Source organism: Xyrauchen texanus, chromosome 41 (assembly GCF_025860055.1).
Source record: "Xyrauchen texanus isolate HMW12.3.18 chromosome 41, RBS_HiC_50CHRs, whole genome shotgun sequence".
Taxonomy (NCBI): domain Eukaryota; kingdom Metazoa; phylum Chordata; class Actinopteri; order Cypriniformes; family Catostomidae; genus Xyrauchen; species Xyrauchen texanus.
In genome coordinates, this window is record NC_068316.1 from 2,332,089 (window position 1) to 2,354,585 (window position 22,497).

General features: G+C 41.3%; 1 protein-coding gene across 1 annotated transcript in view; it reads right to left on the bottom strand.

Moving 5' to 3' along the window:
• sspo (SCO-spondin) overlaps positions 1-22,497 on the bottom strand; it is a 131,504-nt gene that overhangs the window by 77,640 nt on the left and 31,367 nt on the right. The window contains 23 exon segments of the mRNA XM_052113500.1: positions 2,136-2,157; positions 2,431-2,645; positions 4,399-4,520; positions 5,289-5,500; positions 5,689-5,816; positions 5,941-6,189; positions 6,384-6,488; positions 6,579-6,633; positions 6,780-6,939; positions 7,137-7,287; positions 8,749-8,931; positions 9,181-9,318; positions 11,557-11,709; positions 11,794-12,007; positions 12,146-12,246; positions 13,799-13,921; positions 14,291-14,521; positions 17,370-17,606; positions 17,728-18,137; positions 19,071-19,164; positions 19,329-19,478; positions 21,791-21,900; positions 22,201-22,328. Of these exon segments, the coding sequence (XP_051969460.1) occupies positions 2,136-2,157; positions 2,431-2,645; positions 4,399-4,520; positions 5,289-5,500; positions 5,689-5,816; positions 5,941-6,189; positions 6,384-6,488; positions 6,579-6,633; positions 6,780-6,939; positions 7,137-7,287; positions 8,749-8,931; positions 9,181-9,318; positions 11,557-11,709; positions 11,794-12,007; positions 12,146-12,246; positions 13,799-13,921; positions 14,291-14,521; positions 17,370-17,606; positions 17,728-18,137; positions 19,071-19,164; positions 19,329-19,478; positions 21,791-21,900; positions 22,201-22,328 (3,691 nt within the window).

Below are 22,497 nucleotides of genomic sequence, written 5' to 3' on the forward strand. Positions count from 1 at the left end.
TGTTTACACTGTACAACACTAATATGATTAAATTTATTAACTTCTGCTGCATTAAAATTGGATGTTGCTGGAGTTATAATGCATTAAACTCTTAACTCTATAATGCTGCCTGTATCCAATTAAATCCACTTTTTTCTTAAGCCTGTGCATCATTAATATAATTAACCAAATAACGAAAAACTTGTTGTGTGTGTGTGTGTGTGTGTGTGTGTGTGTGTGTGTGTAGTGTAGCGTGTGTGTGTGTGTGTGTGTGTGTGTGTGTGTGGTAGTGTAGCGTGTGTGTGTGTGTGTGTGTGTGTGTGTGTGTGTGTGTGTGTGTGTGTGTGTGTGTGTGTGTGTGGTAGTGTAGCGGTGTGTGTGTGTGTTAGTGGGAGCGTTAGTGTAGCGGTTAGCTCGCTGCGCTACGAACCTGGCGATCCGAGTTTGATTCCTGCTCATGGCCAACACCAGTGACGATTATCTGAATCTAATCCCCCTCCCCTAGGTCGACTCAGCCTAAAATGAGTACCTGGTGCGGTGTGTAAAACATCTCCACTGGGGAGACAAAGGCGGTCGGGCGTGGTGCTGGCCACCCACCCCCTCGTGTACCGTTCTGGCCTTCAGAGGTGCTCGCTAACAGCACTTGCCCCTACAGTCTGTTAAGGCTAAATGGGGTGGGGGTGTGTGTGTGTGTGTGTGTGTGTGTGTGTGTGTGTGTGTGTGTGTGTGTGTGTGTGTGTGTGTGTGTGTGTGTGTGTGTGTGTGTGATTTACGAGGACAATTTTGTAAGTTATAAACTGGTAATTACAAGGTTATTATGCTATAAATGTGATTTATGAGGACATTTCTAGTGTCCCCATTATTCAAATCGCTTAAAAATCATATTAAACAATGTTTTATTGAAAATGTAAAAATGCAGAAGGTTTTCTGTGAGGGTTAGGTTTAGGGGTTGTGTTAGGTTTAGAGGATAGAATCTATAGTTTGTACAGTATAAAAGTCATTATGTCTATGGAAAGTCCTCATAATGATAGGTAGACCAACATGTGTGTGTGTGTGTGTGTGTGTGTGTGTGTGTTGCCCCTACAGTCTGTTAAGGCTAAATGGGGGATCTTTGTGTGTGTGTGTGTGTGTGTGTGTGTGTGTGTGTGTGTGTGTGAAATCTTTGCTGATTTTAGTGAAGTAAAAGTGACAGTAATTATTATATTGTTACTGATATTTTAAAATGAGTATTTGCTGAATAAGCAACTTGTGCTTGGTTCAAATGTTGTATATTATTTTATTGCAAAAGCCAGTTGAAATCCACGTATCAAATATGATATTGAGGTTTATCTCTCAATCACCATAACATTCATGCCCACCATAACAATATCACAGAGCTTTGACAATTCTGGCATATACATGTGGCAGCGGGGGCGTGGTCAAGCGCCCGTCCGGGAGAGAAAAGCGGTAAGGGCGCTTACGGCCATACCACCCTGTGCAGGCCTTAACTCGTCTGATCCCGGGTTTCGGCACCAATGTAAAACAGTTAAACGATGGGCAAGGAGGAGGCGAGAACCGGCTTGTCAACATAAATAATAATTTAATGAAAACTAAAAAACACATAAACAAACACACATGATGGACATGCCCGTAATTCTCTCTCTCTCGAACAATCGCCACCGGCCGCCTTTATCCCTCGCGCGCCTTATCAGGCCGATTGGGGACCGGGCGCGTGATATTCCGACCCGGCCCCGCCCCCCTCCGCTCCACAATACATTTTATAAGATATATTTAAAGTGTGAACTAATATTTCTGTGTATTTTCATATATGCTCTGTCATCTCATTCATTTACATTACAAGCTATTATGATGTCATAAGTTCCTGAGACTCATTTATTAAATTATATATAATTTTCTGACCATTCTTTCATAGGTCAGGCTTTACAGGGTTAAGTATAACTATGAATAGAGGAAGTCTTATAATGTATAATAACTGTGGTTATAATTATTTATGAGAATGTATTTATTGGAGACAAGACATTTAACAAAACTGAAGACTTTTGTGGCATATTTGATAATTTTGTATTTTTTAAACAGCAGATTTTTTGGTTGATTAGCTTTCAATCTTTACATGAATATATCTTACAGTTATTTCAATCATATCTCAATCGTCTTACCTTTCTGACCAGGTCCTCCATCCTATAAAACACAAAGCAGAGAGACAAAATAAGACAATTATAATTCTATTTAAGGATTTAGTACCTAGAAGTGTTTATGCATTTGTATCAACTATAAGAAATCCAATTTAATGCCATTACAACAATCAAACCTTTGGACACCAAACTCACAGTTTTCTTTTAAAAGTGACCATGGTCATATATTTATCGTCATATTTGTACTCAAATGGAACAGCTAGTTAACAAGCCAGATAGAGGAACTCAATCATTTGCGTCTCACAGTGGTGGTGGGTACTTTGGGTGTGGTAACGGGCTTCTTGCTGGATGTCCTGAGTGGGGCGGCGGTGGGTGTGATGTGTGTGTGTGTACAGCTTCTCTCATCAGCTCCATCCGGACAGTGAGGAACTCCATCACAGCGGCGCTCTGCCTGTATACAGCCCCCTGGAGGAGGGCAAGAGAACTGGCCTGGTGGACAGCTAACAGGGCTTTTGGTAGGAGTCGGCAGAGTACCTAAAAACAACAGAAATATACAATGAATTTAGCAAGTGAATAAACAAGTGAAAGAAATAGGCAAGGCAAGAGATATTCCACTTAATGCCTCATATATATATATATATATACAGAATATAAATATCACTTATGATAAATTACAATTACAAATTATAGTTTGGTCCACTTATAATGTTAGTATAGTTATTTTAATTTTTTTGGCACAAAAATAGTCATATTTTGTCATGTATAATAATTTTGCACCCTGTCTCTGGCCCTCTGTCTGAAACGCTCTGTTTTAAAATGCTCTGGCCCTTTAAAGCTTCCCTGTAAACACCCACTGTTGTGATTGGCTAACATCATGCAGCCCTTCCAATCCTCATTTTTCCCGACCAACCACTGGGTGGCGCCATGATTACTCGAATTGCCTGTTTTGTATTTCTTGTCTCGAGATGCCTAGTAAAAACTGCCAATATGATTTTGGTTGCCACAACAACCATTTAAGTGGTAATTAGTGTAAAAATGAATTTCAGGCCCAACTTGTGACGTTGTTGGCTGTCATAACTCAGAATAATGAATGATATAAACGTAACTAACCTTGGACCATCGCTTCATGTCATCAACACACTCAATTTGAAGATATTACAAACGTAATACCTTCAACGTTATGCTCGAGGAATATTAACCAGTGCGAGTGAAAACACAGGAGACCCTAAACTGAAATCTGTCCAATCGTTGAACACTTCCGTGTCGCAATCCGAAGAAAATTAATAAACTCCACAACACCACAACATTTATAAAACTACATTTCAGGATTAACATATAACCCACAGCCATCGATAACAGTTCCTGTGACTGGTTAGGGTTATAATATGAGCCGAAAACATACAATCCTCGCTGAGATGTTCTGAATGCACAAACGTAAACAGTCCATGTGGTGGCGTTGGGCTGCTTCAACTGGCTTCAACAGGCCACACATCGCCGAAAACACATCGAAGATCAAAGATATCCAACGAGTGCATGTTTACAAAAAGACTAAACCTTTAAAATATCATATATGGGTGCAAAACAGTCCAAGACACACGCAAGAATGCAGTTGAATGAAACACAATGGGGGTCTCCAATTTGGAGTTATAACTTGGCATTGCGTTTTAAAAAAATGGCACGAGATGTTTGATAGCGGTCAAAGTCTTGCACATTTATGCAGAAAAACATTTAAATCCATTGTAAATCCCTTGACAGGCCCATCTCTCTCCTCTTCACCTGTGTGACTCAGTGAGCACCAGTGGGCGGGGCCTAGGGTGCAATGACAGAAACATAGGCAGATGTATTTGGCCTTTGTGATGTCACAAGTTCCACGAATTCCAAACGAGACGTTTTTGCAGCTTGGTTTAAATAAATGCTTGTTTTAAATTAAGCAGGAAGTTATCAGTTCTGAAACTTACAGGATGTTTTTAATAGTATAATAACCTTTTATATGTCAAAAGATACAGTAAAATTATAGTCCTGATGTCGTGACCCCTTTAAACATGTTTTGGCCAATTTTTCATTACAGTAAGTCAGTTAATTTTGTATTGTATTAGAGTGAAAATGACTGTAATACAATGTATTTTTTAAATCACCAGCAAAAAAACATCATATTTAAATAGTTTGCAATTTAAATGATAATGTTTCAGAAACAGAAAATTGTGCAATAAACATTTCCAGGCTTCTCATGGCTTCTTTTGAATATATTTATTCTTGTCCTGTAGATGGGGCATAGGTCTGTACGCACCACAGTTGAGTTCATCTGTGCCATCACCGCAGTCATTGACACCGTCACACAGCGCCCCCTGAGGGCCAGTAGGAACACAGCGGCCGTTACCGCAGCGGAACTCCCATTCTCTGCAGGGGCGCAGCGGCGGAGCGGGTGTGGACCACTCATGCTCTGAGGAAAAAGAAACAGGAAAGACATGACACAAAACTCCAGAACAATTTGCATCAAATTACCTACATACCGTTAACATGATGGTGAACTATTTTTCCTTTAACCCTTAAATGCACGTGTGTTTCGACAAACATTATTACATACAAATGGATCTACGAAATGGCCAGATAGTGTTTCTAAGCTCTCATCCATATCCCTCATCCATATAACCAAATTAAAAATAAATAAAATACAATATTTCAAAGAGGTAATGCAACAAATCTAGAACAGGAATTTCACGAGATGCAACTGGCTGCCAAACACATATTGAGCTACACGTAACACATAAACTACACATAAGTTACACATACTGTATGTCATTTCTCTGCCACTTTTTTCAGTCTAAATAGACGCACAACTTACATAATTTCAGTAGTAGACCCAAATGACAATAGCCAAGTCTTACTGTTCATGTGTTAAACTTGCTATAGTTTACTTCCACATTGCTTCGTCATCAAATAACAATGTCAAATGTAAATCAAGTCAATCGAAATAGACACTATTTTGAATATGTTGCTCGTAATAAGTAATGTGATTACGTTTTCAACAAAGTAATAAGTAAAGTAATCTGATTACATTTTTAGAATTAGTAGTTCATTTGTAGTGGATAAGTATCTTACACAACACTGGTTGAGGAATGCTAAAGAGGTGTGGGCACAAGGTCCAAGAGGTGGAATGTGGTCCCGGGTCACTAAAGACCCAGGACCACATTTAAGGGTGGGGTCATGAGGGCGTTTAAGGGTCAAGAGAAGAAACTAAACGATTTACCGTGAACGCAGCCCATGAGCTCGACTCTCAAATAGATTCCGTTCTGAAAGTCGTGAGGCAGAACTCGCACAAACCGAGCCGACACCATCCGATCTAGACGGGTCAGAGCTACCCCACGATCATCACTGTTACCCTGAAACACCTGCAGGACGCCACAAATGATCCTCCATGACAATAAGGTCAAGATATTTGACATAATTCAACCTGCCATTTCTATATTTAGAAGTGTAAACATTTTAGACAGAATGCAAAATGGCATATTTAATGTAGGTTAACTTTCTGCATATTTGTCCTAATGCAACTTCCTGTTGGTTGTTTAGCAAGTGTTACCTTGGTTTTGGGTCTGGCGTCTGTGATGAGCTCTTTGTACGTGTACCAGTGACTGGCATCATTACTGAACTGCAGATAGAAGCTCGACACAAAGGTGTCAAACACGCCTCCACCCTGAGTCAACACGCCTACAACATCAGACACAGAGAGTAAACCACGAGTAAGTCATCTCTATGGAAGTATCTATATCGTATTGCATAATAAATACAACTGAGCTGTGTTTCTGTGTTCATCGTTGGCTGCATTCTTCACCTGTGATGTTGTAGGGTCTGAGCAGGTCTATCTGTAGATACGGGGCATGTGGGACGTCTCCGTGTCCCTCAGGAGTCCCAGGCGAGAGCTCTCTGTACTGCTCCGGTTCTGGGCTCCAGCCCTGCAGGTCGCTGTGGAGGTCTCGTGCGTGCAGGCGTCCCGCTGACGGAGGGTGACCAGGATGATGGGACGAGGCGCTGAAACTGGAGGAGGGGAGCGACTGAACGCCCAGAGGAGACCAACACTCATCTATACAACAAACACAGAGAGAATGCAATCAATATATTGATTAATATATATTGGTTAGTGTTTATTTCGACAAACAAATACATTAAAAATACAAATACAACCTTATATTTTAATTACATTGAATTGTGTCATTGTGTACTAACTCAGCTAACCTGTAGGTTTACTCAGGGCAAATTAAAGAGGTATAAACTGACCTCCAGATGGCAGAGGGTAAGTTGGCACAGGAGGGCCCTCTGGTGGCGTGGAGGGTGCAACAGTTAAGGTCACCGGTGTAGTTGCCAAGACAGAGGTACCATTACCTGATAAGACAAAAAACACTGATTGCATGAAACACCTGCTGTAATTATGAACCATAAAGTTGCAGTTGTCCACACATCATGATTAATTACCTTTACCTTCACAAAGGCAACACTTATCTCCAGTTCCTGGGATCAGAGTATGACCCTAAAAAGATGAGGGAATTGTACGTTTCACCAACAGAACAGAAGTTAAAGATCAACAACCATGTGGATGATACAACTGAAACATCGGGAGTGTCAAACAATGATATTAGAGACAGAAAACTGTGATATAACTGAACACACACATACCTGCGGGCATCCAGTGGCAGAGTATGGGCAGTAAGGAGCACACTGCACTGTGAGGTTTGGCAAACACTGGCACAGCTGGCACGGACCCCCCTTCCAGCGTTCACCCACTGCATGTGTGTGTGCCTGATATACACACACTCTGCATGTCTCTGTCTGACAGCTGAAACACACACACACACACACACACACACACACACACACACACACACATGATACTGAAAATACAGTTACCTGCACATATCTGTATGGTATTGCACTTTGATAAAAGATAACTTAATATGTCATTTTTTAAATCATAATTTGGGCTAATACGGGGAAAATGGGTTCAAATGACCCACAATGACAGCATATTGTTACCGTCTGGCCTTGCGGTAAATTCCGCGGCACTGTTGGCCGTTGCCGTGTTTTAACGGGTTGTTTGGGCTGCGAAAAGACCACTGAACACTTTGAACTCCACACGGACCCAAACACTCTCCCCATGGAGACCAGGACGACCAGCCACAGTGCACTAGTGCAAAAGTCACAGTTGAACAAACACACACTTATTGAAAAAGACAAACATCAGTTGAAGTTTTGTGGCTTTTAGTTCATGTCTGTTAGCTGTAAGATCATACAGTGTGTGTGTGTGTGTGTGTGTGTGTGTGTGTGTGTGTGTGTGTGTACACACAACCATACATATACACACTACACTAGTGAACTCTTTAAGGTTGAGAAAATAAACACGTTAACCCTTTAAGCTCAGCCCATGAGAAAAAAAAACTCCAGTCTTGACAACACAAAATAGGAAACCTTAGACGCTCAACTGTCCAATGCACGAGACATTTATGACCAAAACTGAACAAATGCTTTGAAATTTGCCGACGAATCAGAAGTTTTTTTTAAATGGCATTAAACATTTTGAAAAGTTTTCTTTACAATGATACCAAACACTTGACCCTCCTTGTTTTGTTTTTTGTCGAGTTATAAGTCTTTAATTTTGGGGATTCCACTGAAACAGGAAATCTTTAAAAACACATTCAGAGCTTAAAGGGTTAAAACAGGAAATAAAAATAGTGTTTGACATTTAATGGGTCCTTGAAGTTTTAAACTCAACTCATATTAAAATAAGAGTCTTTTGTGTGTGTGTGAGTGTGTGTGTGTGAGTGTGTGTGTGTGTGTGTGTGTGTGCGCAAGTGTGAGTGTGTGTGTGTGTGTGTGTGTGTGTGTGAGTGTGTGTGTGTGTGTGTGTGTGTGTGTGCGCGCAAGTGTGAGTGTGTGTGTGTGTGTGTGCGCGCAAGTGTGAGTGTGTGTGTGTGTGTGTGCTTGTGTGTGTGTGTGAGTGTGCGAGCACATGTGAGTGTGTGTATGTGCTTGTGTGTGTGTGAGCGTGAGTGTGTGTGTGTGTACGTGTGCGTGTGTGTGCTCGTGTGCGTGTGTGCTCGTGTGTGTGTGTGTGAGTGTGCGAGCACATGTGAGTGTGTGTATGTGCTTGTGTGTGTGTGAGCGTGAGTGTGTGTGTGTGTACGTGTGCGTGTGTGTGCTCGTGTGCGTGTGTGCTCGTGTGTGTGTGTGTGTGAGTGTGAGTGTGTGTGTGTGTGTGCATGTGTGTGTGCTTGTGCGCATGTGTATGTGCTTGTGTGCGTTTGTGTGTGTGTGCGTGTGTGCATGTGTGTGTGCTTGTGCGTGTGTATGTGGGTGTCTGTGTGTGTGTGTGCGCGTGAGTGTGTGTGAGAGTGTGTGTGTGTGTGTGTGTGTAAGAGTGAGCGTGTATTTATCACTTTGTGGGGACATTTTGTCGGTCCCCATGAGGAAAACAGCTTATAAATCATACTAAATTATGTTGTTTGAAAATGTAAAAATGCAGAAAGTTTTCTGTGAGGGTTAGGTTTAGGGGTAGGGTTAGGTTTAGGGGATAGAATATAAAGTTTGTACAGTATAAAAACCATTATGTCTATGGAAACACAACATGTGCGTGTGTGTGTGTGTGTACCGGAGCATTCTGGGTTGGGCTGACAGCGTTGGGGTCTGCCTCTCTCACACACACAGATCTCACAGCCCACTTTCACCTGTTGACCGGGCCAGTACCGCACGCCCGACACCTCACACACACACTCGTCTGGCAGAACACACTTATTCTCATGATTCATCACCTGACCATCAGCACACCAGCAGCCTGAGAGAGAAAAATAAATGAGAGGAAATAGACTTCAAAATGTAATTATGAGTATCTGTTATTACAGTGCAATTACAGTAACAACTATCATAAAACCAAAATGAAAGTAGATTGTACATTATTAGAGACAATTGAACATCATTAACAGTAACTTTATGTATTTTGATGGACACTACGATTAACATGTTAAGTTTTGGTAAGAAAATATTGTATTTTTTGTATTCATAAAAATACAAAGAATAAGCAGACCCGTGAAACACTTTGCGTTCCGGTCACATGTTGTTGCTCCGGATATGTGAGCACAGGTCAAAGGGCACGACGTACAGCTGTGTCTGATGAGATCCGCGGGACATGAGACATTAACACAGTCATCCTGAGGACAGGGTTCTGGAAACATTAAGACACATCTGTTATTAACTGGAAACATGGAGCTTTTCTGTCATGTAGATCATTTATAACTCGTTCAAATTCAACCATTCATGAACTGGACATAAACAGACCTGCATATATATATCTAAATCTCACAAAACCTGTCAAGAGTGTGCCCGCAAGAAAACAAGCAAGAAAAAGAGAAAGAAAGAAAGAAAGAAAGAAAGAGAAAGAAAACAAGCAAGAAAAAGAGAAAGAAAGAAAGAAAACAAGCAAGAAAAAGAGAAAGAAAGAAAGAAAGAGAAAGAAAACAAGCAAGAAAAAAACAATAATACAAGAAAAAAGAAAATGAGAAAGAAAGAAAACAATCAACAAAGAAAGAAAGAAAAAAGAAAACAAGCAAGAAAAAGAGAAAGAAAGAAAACAATGAACTATCGTGTGGGCGGCCATATGTTAATGAGCTCAAATGTAGATGGTTATATGTTAATGAGCTCAAATGTAGATGGTTATATGTTAATGAGCTCAAATGTAGGTGGTTATATGTTAATGAGCTCAAATGTAGGTGGTTATATGTTAATGAGGTCAAATGTAGGTGGTTATATGTTAATGAGCTCAAATGTAGGTGGTTATATGTTAATGAGCTCAAATGTAGGTGGTTATATGTTAATGAGCTCAAATATAGGTGGTTATATGTTAATGAGCTCAAATGTAGGTGGTTATGTGTTAAAGAGCACAAATGTAGGTGGTTTTATGTTAATTAGCTCAAATATAGGTGGTTATATGTTAATGAGCTCAAATGTAGGTGGTTATGTGTTAATGAGCTCAAATATAGGTGGTTTTATGTTAATGAGCTCAAATGTAGGTGGTTATATGTTAATGAGCTCAAATATAGGTGGTTATATGTTAATGAGCTCAAATGTAGGTGGTTATGTGTTAATGAGCTCAAATATAGGTGGGTATATGTTAATGAGCTCAAATGTAGGTGGTTTTATGTTAATTAGCTCAAATATAGGTGGTTATGTGTTAATGAGCTCAAATGTAGGTGGTTATGTGTTAATGAGCACAAATGTAGGTGGTTATATGTTAATTAGCTCAAATATAGGTGGTTATATGTTAATGAGCTCAAATGTAGGTGGTTATGTGTTAATGAGCTCAAATATAGGTGGGTATATGTTAATGAGCTCAAATGTAGGTGGTTTTATGTTAATTAGCTCAAATATAGGTGGTTATATGTTAATGAGCTCAAATGTAGGTGGTTTTATGTTAATTAGCTCAAATATAGGTGGTTATGTGTTAATGAGCTCAAATGTAGGTGGTTATGTGTTAATGAGCACAAATGTAGGTGGTTTTATGTTAATTAGCTCAAATATAGGTGGTTATGTGTTAATGAGCTCAAATGTAGGTGGTTATGTGTTAATGAGCACAAATGTAGGTGGTTATGTGTTAATGAGCACAAATGTAGGTGGTTATGTGTTAATGAGCACAAATGTAGGTGGTTATATGTTAATGAGGTCAAATGTGGGTGGTTATATGTTAATGAGCTCAAATGTAGGAGGTTATATGTTAATGAGGTCAAATGTAGGTGGTTATATGTTAATGAGCTCAAATGTAGGTTGTTATATGTTAATGAGGTCAAATGTGGGTGGTTATATGTTAATGAGCTCAAATGTAGGCGGTTATATGTTAATTAGCTCAAATGTAGGTGGTTATATGTTAATGAGCATGCATGTGGGCAGCCAAAACTTAATTAACTCGAAATTAAGAAAGAAAGAAAACAAGCAAGAAAAAGAGAAAGAAAGAGAGAGAGAAAGAGAGAAAGAAAGAAAACAAGCAAGAAAAAGAGAAAGAAAGAGAGAGAGAAAGAGAGAAAGAAAGAAAACAAGCAAGAAAAAGAGAAAGAAAGAAAAAGAGAAATAATGAAAGAAAGAAAACAAGAAAGAGAATAAATGTAGTTCAAGAATCAGTCACTTTATGGTCATTTGTTTTTACACTTCGTATCAAGTCTGAGTGTTTTAAATGTGCTTAATTGTTTTATTTTGGGTTCAAATATGACTTTATTTACATGTTTATTTGTGTGATAATCCCCTATATGTGCTCAGCCAATAGGAAATGAGCAATCTCTAAAATATCACTGTAATGAAAATGAAATGACTGTCACATGTACATGTCTTATGTGCATTTTCACTCATGATACACACAATAATAAACATCAGTGTGGTGTGTATCATGAGTGTAATTCTATGAGCTGCTTCTTACTGATGTCAGTGGTCAGGCCGGTTTCTCCGGGTAATTCTGCGCAGGTTCTGCCTCCGTTCTGAGGTGGGACACACTCTCTAAGATGCACTTCAACACCACCACAATCTTTACTGCAGTTTGACCACGTCACCCACGGTAACCAGTAACCATCAACTGTTTGATGAAATAAACAATCAATGACATCTGAGCCCTCTGTAACGAGACTTTACTGATCAATATTATAGTTATAACTCTCACCCGGACATGCAGTAGAGTAGCACTGCTGTCTCTGTGTGTCTTCTCCCCTGCAGTGTCCATCAGTCTCCTGTAGGGTGCAGCGTCTCTGTCGACTCATGGTTCCGGATCCACAGCTACGACTGCAGGGACTCCAGGGACTCCAGGTGCCCCAGACCCCACAGTCCTGCTCATCTGAGGGGCCCGCAGCTGGACAGTCTGCTAAGCCATTACACAACTAAACAACACACAGACATATCATATTTTCGTATTTTTCTCTACCCCTTCTTGTGTTGCGCTATTTAATGATTTATTTTTTGTATTTTGCTCTTCACTACACATGCTGTAGGTTCATGGAGGTTCTCTGTGTCAGTACCGCATTGAAAGGAACACATGATCCGTCAGCACAGGTGAACTCTGGACAAACTCGACTGGTGTTTCCATCACTAGGGGGCGCTACGGAGGGACTGAGCTTATCTGGAGAGAGAGAGACAGAGAATTGTATTTATAAGGCAGGTGATTTTACGAGTTCACCAGGCAATAGAGCAGAAGACTTGCACAGTAAACATTAAAAATGTGCATTTGAACTCAGAAGAAAGAAAAGTCCTGGCAATTGCATTGATACATTCATTGCAAGAGGACTCAAAGTGTTCTTGGTGAATTTAAATTAGTTCAATAACTGAGGTCTCTGGATGTTTCTGAAACAATAAGGTCAATATTTATGAATTTTACAAAACATTATGAGACTGTCATTTGCTAATGAGCTTGTGTGTGGGCAGTCCTATATGCTAATGAGCTAATGACCAAATGTTAATGAGTTCATGTCTGGACAGTCACATATTATTGAGCATGTGTGGGCGGTCATATGATAATAAGCTCTCATGTGGGTGGCCATATGTTAATGAGCTCATATGTGGCTGGCAATATGGTAATGAGCTCAAATGTAGGTGGATATATGTTAATGAGCGTGCATGTGGGCAGCCATAAGTTAATTAAATCATGTGGGTGGCAATATATTAATGAGCTCATATGTGGTTGGCCATATGTTAATGAGCTCAAATGTAGGTGGTTATATGTCAATGAGCTCATGTGTGGACAGTCATTTGTTAATTAACTGCCTTTTGGGCTGACATATGTTAATGAGCTTGTGTGTGGGCTGACATATGTTAATTAACTCTTATGTGGGTGGGCTTATTCTAATGAGCGTATGCCTGTGTAGTCACAAATGAATGAACTCACGTGTTGACGGTCAGTTGATAATTAACTATCGTGTGGGCGGCCATATTTTAATTAACTCTCTTTGGGTGTCCATATGTTAATGAGCTTGCGTGTGGGCGATCATATGTTAATAAACTCTTGTGTGGGGGCCATATGTTAATGAGCTCAAGTGTAGGTGGTTATATGTTAATGAGCTCATGTGTGGGCAGTCATTTGTTAATTAAATCTCTTTGGGTGTCCATATGTTAATGAGCTTGCGTGTGGGCGATCATATGTTAATTAACTCTTATGTGGGTGGGCTTATTCTAATGAGCGTATGCCTGTGCAGTCACAAAAGAATGAACTCACGTGTTGACGGTCAGTTGATAATTAACTATCGTGTGGGCGGCCATATGTTAATTAACTCTCTTTGGGTGTCCATATGTTAATGAGCTTGCGTGTGGGCGATCATATGTTAATAAACTCTTGTGTGGGGGCCATATGTTAATGAGCTCAAGTGTAGGTGGTTATATGTTAATGAGCATGCATGTGGGCAGCCAAAAGTTAATTAACTCATTTGGGTGGCCATATGTTAATGAGCCCAAGTGTAGGTGGTTATATGTTAATGAGCAGGTGTATGTTAATAACATAACAGTGATGTGAATACCTTTTAAAAGTATTAAAAAGTATGTAACCATGGCTATGTTTCGACTTGACCTTCCATTTCCAGCTTAACAAATGAACCAGAAGTAATATCAGCTGACAATTTGTAAAATCTCTTTCCTGACACATCATTCGATCAGACTGTATTTGTTTCATATCAAGTACTAACCACACAATATCTCATCTTCTCCTCTGGGGCAATCTGCGATCCCATTACATACTCGTGAAATATTCACACATGTACGGTTATCACACGAGAAACTGTCGGGACAGGGAGGAATCCGAGTGGAACCTGGGGAAAAAGGTGAACAAGCAAAAGTGTTTGACATATCAGTACATTTGATTAGAATATACATCTTGAAATAAAAATATATGCAAGTGTTTAGAGCTCCTTGTGTGCTGCATGTGATAAAACTAAAAAGTACACATGTCCGGGCTTCACCAAAGCACCATCTTCAATTCTTCTTACAGAACTTTCAACAAAGAACCTCTTCCTTTAACATACAATTATTGGCTTCTTGAGTTGCTATATGGTTCTTTAGAGAGATTAAAACGTTCTTAAAATAGCACATATAGCATAAATAGTTCTTTCACCTATGACATCAGGCTGTAAAACCCTTTAGTGGAACCTTTATTTTGAGAATGTGTGTGTGTTCTGTACCGCAGTTGTCAACGCTCTCATCTGAAGCGTCTCTGCAGTGTGCCATCCCGTCACACAGTTGTTGGTGTTGAATACACTGGTCTCCAGTCTGACAGAGGAACTGGTCTGGCTGACAGATGCGAGAACACTGTTTCTCATCGCTCCCGTCCAGACAGTCCGTCTCACCATCACAATGCCATGCTAGTGGCACACACTGCCCGCTTGTACAGCCAAACTCAAACTGACTGCACCCTGAAAACGACAAGCACCTTATTGAATTCAATGAAACTGATGATGACTTCCACTACAAGATTTAATCGCATAAATATAATGACAGACCAGACATGTTAACTGTAAGACTTCTTAAAGTAAATAACCTCTGTTATGCAAATGTGAGCTGTCAAATGTTAATGAACTAATGTGAAGATGGTCATATGTTATGGAGCTTGAAGTATGTGGGCAGTCATATGTTAATGAGCTCAAGTGTGGGCGGGTATATGTTAATGAGGTTGTGTGTGGGCGGTTGTATGTTAATGAGGTTGTGTGTGGGCGGTTGTATGTTAATGAGGTTGTGTGTGGGCGGTTGAATGTTAATGAGGTTGTGTGTGGGCGGTTGTATGTTAATGAGGTTGTGTGTGGGCGGTTGTATGTTAATGAAGTTGTGTGTGGGCGGTTGAATGTTAATGAGGTTGTGTGTGAGCGGTTGTATGTTACTGAGGTTGTGTGTGGGCGGTTGTATGTTAATGAGGTTGTGTGTGGGCGGTTGAATGTTAATGAGGTTGTGTGTGGGCGGTTGTATGTTAATGAGGTTGTGTGTGGGCGGTTGAATGTTAATGAGGTTGTGTGTGGGCGGTTGAATGTTAATGAGCTTGTGTGTGGGCAGTTGTATGTCAATGAGCTTGTGTGTGGGCGGTTGTATGTCAATGAGCTTGTGTGTGGGCGGTTGTATGTCAATGAGTTTGTGTGTGGGCTGTTGTATGTCAATGAGCTTGTGTGTGGGCGGTTGTATGTCAATGAGCTTGTGTGTGGGCGGTTGTATGTCAATGAGTTTGTGTGTGGGCGGTTGTATGTCAATGAGTTTGTGTGTGGGCTGTTGTATGTTAATGAGCTTGTGTGTGGGCAGTTGTATGTCAATGAGCTTGTGTGTGGGCGGTTGTATGTCAATGAGTTTGTGTGTGGGTGGTTGTATGTCAATGAGTTTGTGTGTGGGCTGTTGTATGTTAATGAGCTTGTGTGTGGGCAGTTGTATGTCAATGAGCTTGTGTGTGGGCGGTTGTATGTCAATGAGCTTGTGTGTGGGCGGTTGTATGTCAATGAGTTTGTGTGTGGGCTGTTGTATGTCAATGAGCTTGTGTGTGGGCAGTTGTATGTCAATGAGCTTGTGTGTGGGCGGTTGTATGTCAATGAGTTTGTGTGTGGGCGGTTGTATGTCAATGAGTTTGTGTGTGGGCTGTTGTATGTTAATGAGCTTGTGTGTGGGCAGTTGTATGTCAATGACCTTGTGTGTGGGCGGTTGTATGTCAATGAGTTTGTGTGTGGGCTGTTGTATGTTAATGAGCTTGTGTGTGGGCGGTTGTATGTTAATGAGGTTGTGTGTGAGCGGTTGTATGTCAATGAGGTTGTGTGTGGGTGGTTGTATGTCAATGAGTTTGTGTGTGGGCTGTTGTATGTTAATGAGCTTGTGTGTGGGCAGTTGTATGTCAATGAGCTTGTGTGTGGGCGGTTGTATGTCAATGAGCTTGTGTGTGGGCGGTTGTATGTCAATGAGTTTGTGTGTGGGCTGTTGTATGTCAATGAGCTTGTGTGTGGGCGGTTGTATGTCAATGAGTTTGTGTGTGGGCTGTTGTATGTTAATGAGGTTATGTGTGGGCGGTTGTATGTTAATGAGGTTCTGTGTGGGCGGATGAATGTTAATGAGCTTGTGTGTGGGCGGTTGTATGTTAATGAGGTTGTGTTTGGGCATTGTTAATTTTTTCACAGTTTTTTGTTTTAGTCACAGTTTTAGTCTTTAGACAAAAATGTCCTTTACATTTTTTTATATTTCGTCGTCTCATATTCATTAGTTTTAGTCAGTTTTAGTCTGGCGAATATGACAATTTTTGTCAATTAAAATAAAATCTTTTAGTTGATGACAAAGTGCAAACATATAACTATACATAACCTACTGCAGATGTAAGTTGTTATATTATATATACCTCTATGTTGTTGATATAGACTACTATAGTGATTAAAATCATGTATGACTAGAATCCATTTGAATGAAGTTTTTACCCAATTTTGAAGCGGTTCATTTTGCCCGTGTTCAACTCACACAGCTAATATTAGATCCAATATATTTTTCTATATACAGATTCCATAGATGTTTTTTCTCCTTTTCATATCTTGCCCTGTTCATTTCTTGCAGTATAATTTTTTATCTTGTCATATTTTCGGCTCATCAGTTTGTATGTAGGCAAGCACATGTTAATTATCTTATGTGTGGGCGGGCATATGTTAATGGCCTAATGTCTGGGCAATGTGTACGGTCATGTTAATGAGCTTTTGTGTGTGCGATCACATGTTAATTTGAACACTGGTGGGCAGTCACATGCTAATGTGCTCACTTGTGGGTAGTCACATTTTACGGAGCTCACTTGTGGGCAATTACATCTTAATGAGCTCACTTGTGTGCAGTCACATCTTAATGAGCTCACTTGTGGGCAGTCACATCTTAATGAGCTCACTTGTGGGCAGTCACATCTTAATGAGCTCACTTGTGTGCAGGCAGTGTATTCTATTGAGCTCTCTTGTGGGCAGTCAAATGTAAATAAGCTCACGTTTCGGCGGTCAGATGTTAATGAACTCATGTGTGGGCTGTCACATGTTAATGAGCTCATGTTAATGATCTTGTGGGTGGGCATATGTTAATGAGCTCATGTGGGGGCAGTCACATGTTAATGAGCTCAAATATGGGTGGCCATATGTTAATAACCTCATGGGGCTGGTCATATGTTAATGAGCTCATGGTTGTGAAGTCATAACCTCTTTTTCATGCATACGTTTTTGCTCATTTTTATTTGAAAAGAGCAAAAAAGAAATACAATAAATGTTGTGTAAATACCTTTAACAGGACAGATGACCTCATCGATGCCAGTAGGACAGTCTCTGTGGCCATCACACACTCTCTCTGCTGGAACACACTGATCGCCGGGACACTGGAACTCTCCAAGAGCGCACACACACCCTCTCTCATCGCTGAAATCACCACAGTCATCGTGACCATCACAGCGGTGGAGGAACAGCACGCAGCGACCCAACGCACAGCGGAACTCATCCTGTCTGCACATTACACCACAATCTGGAACAAAAAAGTTTCATATGACTTCAGAGGAGTTATAGCACATGAGTCATATGGATGACTTTTACGGTGCTTTTATGTCTTTCATATCACTAACACACCTAAATTTAAAAGAACATACCGTGCTCATCAGAATCATCTGCAAATCCACAATCCAGCCTGCTGTCACAGACTTTACTGGCAGCTAGACAGCGTCCGTTAGCACACCTGAAGTCTCCAGCGGGACAGCCAGGCTCAGGTGAGGATGGGGCACAAAAGTCCTCATCTGATTGGTCGGCGCAGTCAGGGTGTCCATTACACTGGAGCTTGAGCGGTAAGCAGGCTCCACCGGAGCAACGGAACTGACCCGGGGCACAGGTGGACGGACAACGCTCGTCAGAACCGTCACTGCAGTCATCCTCATTATCACAGACCCAGACAGCAGGAATACACCGCAGAGAGCCGCCCGAACACCGGAACTCTGAGTCCAAACAGGGCGACGGAGGAGGACATGGAGAGCCAACACAATGCCACATACCTTCAGAACAAGAACTAAAGAAAGAACCGTTTTTATTATTTATTTTTCAACTTGGGTCAACTTGTAAGCATCAAAAAACCTAAAAATTCTCTTTTTTATAATAGACGAATACTCCTATTAGACGAATACTCATTAGACGAATACTCCTATTAGACGAATACTCCTATTAGACGAATACTCCTATTAGACGAATACTCCTATTAGACGAATACTCCTAATAGACGAATACTCCTAATAGACGAATACTCCTATTAGACGAATACTCCTATTAGACGAATACTCATTAGACGAATACTCCTAATAGACGAATACTCCTATTAGACGAATACTCATTAGATGAATACTCATTAGATGAATACTCCTATTAGACGAATACTCCTATTAGACGAATACTCCTAATAGACGAATACTCCTAATAGACGAATACTCATTAGATGAATACTCCTATTAGACGAATACTCCTATTAGACGAATACTCCTAATAGACGAATACTCCTATTAGACGAATACTCCTATTAGACGAATACTCCTATTAGACGAATACTCCTATTAGACGAATACTCCTAATAGACGAATACTCCTATTAGACGAATACTCCTATTAGACGAATACTCCTATTAGACGAATACTCCTATTAGACGAATACTCCTAATAGACGAATACTCCTATTAGACGAATACTCCTATTAGACGAATACTCCTATTAGACGAATACTCCTATTAGACGAATACTCCTAATAGATGAATACTCCTAATAGATGAATACTCCTATTAGATGAATACTCCTATTAGATGAATACTCCTATTAGATGAATACTCCTATTAGATGAATACTCCTATTAGATGAATACTCCTAATAGATGAATATTCCTAATAGATGACAATCATGAAGAAACAATCATGATCACTTGGCAAAAGATGATAAACAAAATATTTGCTCTAACTGACCAGTTCTGACAGTGTTGAGTGACAGTTGCTCCTGCAGGGAATATGGATCCGTCCCACTCACACGGACACTGAGACACAGAGATACAGATGCTACCTGCAGATGAGACACACAAATCATCATCATCATAATCATCACACTTCCTGTGAGCAGCCAATTAATGATGACTGACTATTATAGTTACAGGCAAGTGGCTACTGCAAACTTGACAAATAATTACAAAAATATCAGCTAAAAACACACATATACACGCCTCTTACCGTGTGGTACGGTGCCGTGTGGACAGAAGCATCCCTCCACACAAGACAGAGCACTACAGAGACTGTCAGAGCTGGAGGGAGTGCTGGGACATGCAGGAGAACAGGCAGGACCGCAGGCATCGTAAACGAATCCATTCTCACACTGCAATGCTAGAAACAGACGACAACGGTTAACACACTCACACTCTAACCCTCCGTTTTTGAAGAATAGTACATTACAAGCACCGCATAGTTTTTTGCACTGGAACCAAATACTGTGACTTTGTCGAGACCATCAACACGAAAACACTAAAAAATAAATAACATAATAAAATAAAAAAACAACCACACACATTTGGTTAAATTGTTCCACTGTCCTAACGGGTCATTTTGACCCTTAATGAAAGAACCAGTTGTGATCTTATACCTTCAGACTTTCTGAATGTTTTAAGGCTTTAAATAGCTTTCTGTACATCTATGAATCGAATCTGACCTAAAAATATTTTAAATTATATCAACTGTAGCCCCTATCCCCAAACTGTTCTCTAGCCCCCTAACCTGATTCATCTTTGCCACAATCTGCATACTTTTCTCTCAAACTGTAATGTTTGTAGGAACAAGGCATGATGAGGATCTATGTGCAGGCTTTTTAATTAAAACTCAGAAAACTAAACACAAGGAACTCAAAACATAACCAAAGAACAAACCGTTATATCCATACAGGTTAACAACTGACAATGAACAGAGGAAAACACAGGGATTAAATACACAAGGACCTCATGAGGAAATGAGGAACACCTGGGACTGATAATTATAAGAACCAATGAAAGACAAAATTACAAGAACTACAAAACCCATAATCAAACACAAGACAGGCAAATAACAATGAACATATGTGGCGACCCCTAGTGGTCGCCAGCATAATCTTGACTCCCATCTAAGGAGCGGCTCCTGAAGCTCCACAACACAAATCATACACAAAACAAAATAGTTAATGGGAGGAGCAGGAGATTATGGAGCTGGCAATCCAAGAGAGCACAGGAGGGGAACGAGAGGAGCTGAAGGCCACGGGTGAATCCGGAGATACTACTGGAGGGTAAGATGGACCAGGCAGCCAAGGCAGAGCGGTCGGAGAGTCCGGAGACCAACATGAACCAGTAGACTGGGTGTTTCAGGCGAATAGCCAGGAGACCATGGAGACCAGTGAAGACCAGGCAGACAGTCAGGAGACCAAGGCAGACATTGCGGAGAAGCAGATGACCATTGGGAACCAGATGGATGACCATTAGAAGCTGGCAGGGTCCAGGCAACAGGGAAATTAGAGAGCTCGGAGGTCAAGGCAACCTGGGACTCAAAGGGTTCGTAGTTTATGGTAACTGGGGATTCAAAGAGTTCAGAGAGCAAGGCACCATGGGACTCAAAAGTCAAGGCACTAGGGAGCAAGGCACTAGGGAGCAAGGCACTAGAGATCAAGGCACTAGGGATCAAGGCACTAGGGAGCAAGGCACAAGGGAGCAAGGCAACTGGGAACTCAGAAGGCTCAGAGGCTAGGGAAGTTGAGGATTCAATAGGCAAAAACATAGGGGAATAAATGGAGCCATGGAAAGTCAAGGGGCAGAGTCTAGAAGAATGGGAGGGGGGAGCCTGGATGACAACTGATGGACAGGTATCATACTGGAAGTGGATGGCCGCTGGACACTGAACAGACTGGTAGCTTATGTCTGGCCTTTGCTGACCACTGGATTGAGCAAAAGACTGGTCAACAGCTGCTTGGGACTGGACAGGATCGTAGACGGTTAAAGGAGACCGAAAAGGCTCGTGGACATCCTCGGGGAACTGGGTAGGCTCGTCGTCAGCCTTGAGAACTAGGTATGCTTGTCGACAGCCTCGGGGAACCGGACAGGCTCGTGGACAGCCTCGGGGAACCGGACAGGCTCGTGGACAGCCTCGGGGATCCGGACAGGCTCGTGGACAGCCTCGGGGAACCGGACAGGCTCGTGGACAGCCTCGGGGAACCGGGCAGGCTCGTGGACAGCCTCGGGGAACCAGACAGGCTCGTGGACAGCCTCGGGGAACCGGACAGGCTCGTGGACAGCCTCGGGGAACCTGACAGGCTCGTGGACAGCCTCGGGGAACCGGACAGGCTCGTGGACAGCCTCGGGGAACCGGACAGGCTCGTGGACAGCCTCGGGGAACCGGACAGGCTCGTGGACAGCCTTATGATTATAGTGTGATGAAATCACTTACTAACCTTTTCTGTGTAACGTTATATCCAATTTTACAATTTAGTTGCCATGATGATGTCATGTAAACAAACCCTAAAATGACTGTAAAAATGATGATTTAAACAACTTTACAGCTTAAATAATACTTGAGTTTAACAGAAGAAGTGCTTTTAAAAATGATAAACTTCATATTTCCGCCTTTGGCCCCCATTGACTTCCATTGTAAAGAGTGAGACATCGTGAAACAAACAAACTCACGGCACAGTTCTTGAGTCCTCCAGCGTACATACACTCCTCTGCGGTTACACTCTTCGGCATACGCAGCGATCGCTGTACATAAACACTCACAGTCGCCACCTGTGTCACACCTGAAAAACACAGCATACATGCTTGATATCAAGCACTCTTACTTCTTTCTGTACAATTTAGGCCATCAAGATACCCAAAGGAAAATGTTATTACTCAGATGTCACTCTTTCATAGCTCAAGCGACCTAACTGAGATATGAATCTATACAGTAAGAGCTTTTAAATGAATATGGATTGCATAGTTCTGATCAACTGGTCTCAGAAGGATTAGATGAGAAATGTTTGAGTTCATACTGAGTTCAGGAGAACCATCTAAGAAGCAGAAGACTTCAGCAAAAGTCAAAATATCAAGTTTCTTACCCGCAGGCATCAAAGACACACCAGTCGTAGTACTGTTGGTACGGCACCTCAGAATGACACGAACCGAAGAGCTCCTGACCGATCACGGCACATTTCTTCTTCGCCCATGTCACTCGGTGACGGTTGATCTGCAGGTCACGCAAAGGTCATTTAACGATTGCAAGGGTTGGAGCCCAAATCATTAAATTCCATATGATTCCCATCCCTAATGTTTACAGGATACTCAAAAACAGGCTCAGTTGATGCAGTTGGATGCTGCAGTCGAGCAGGAATGCATCATATTGTTGTATTTACGCT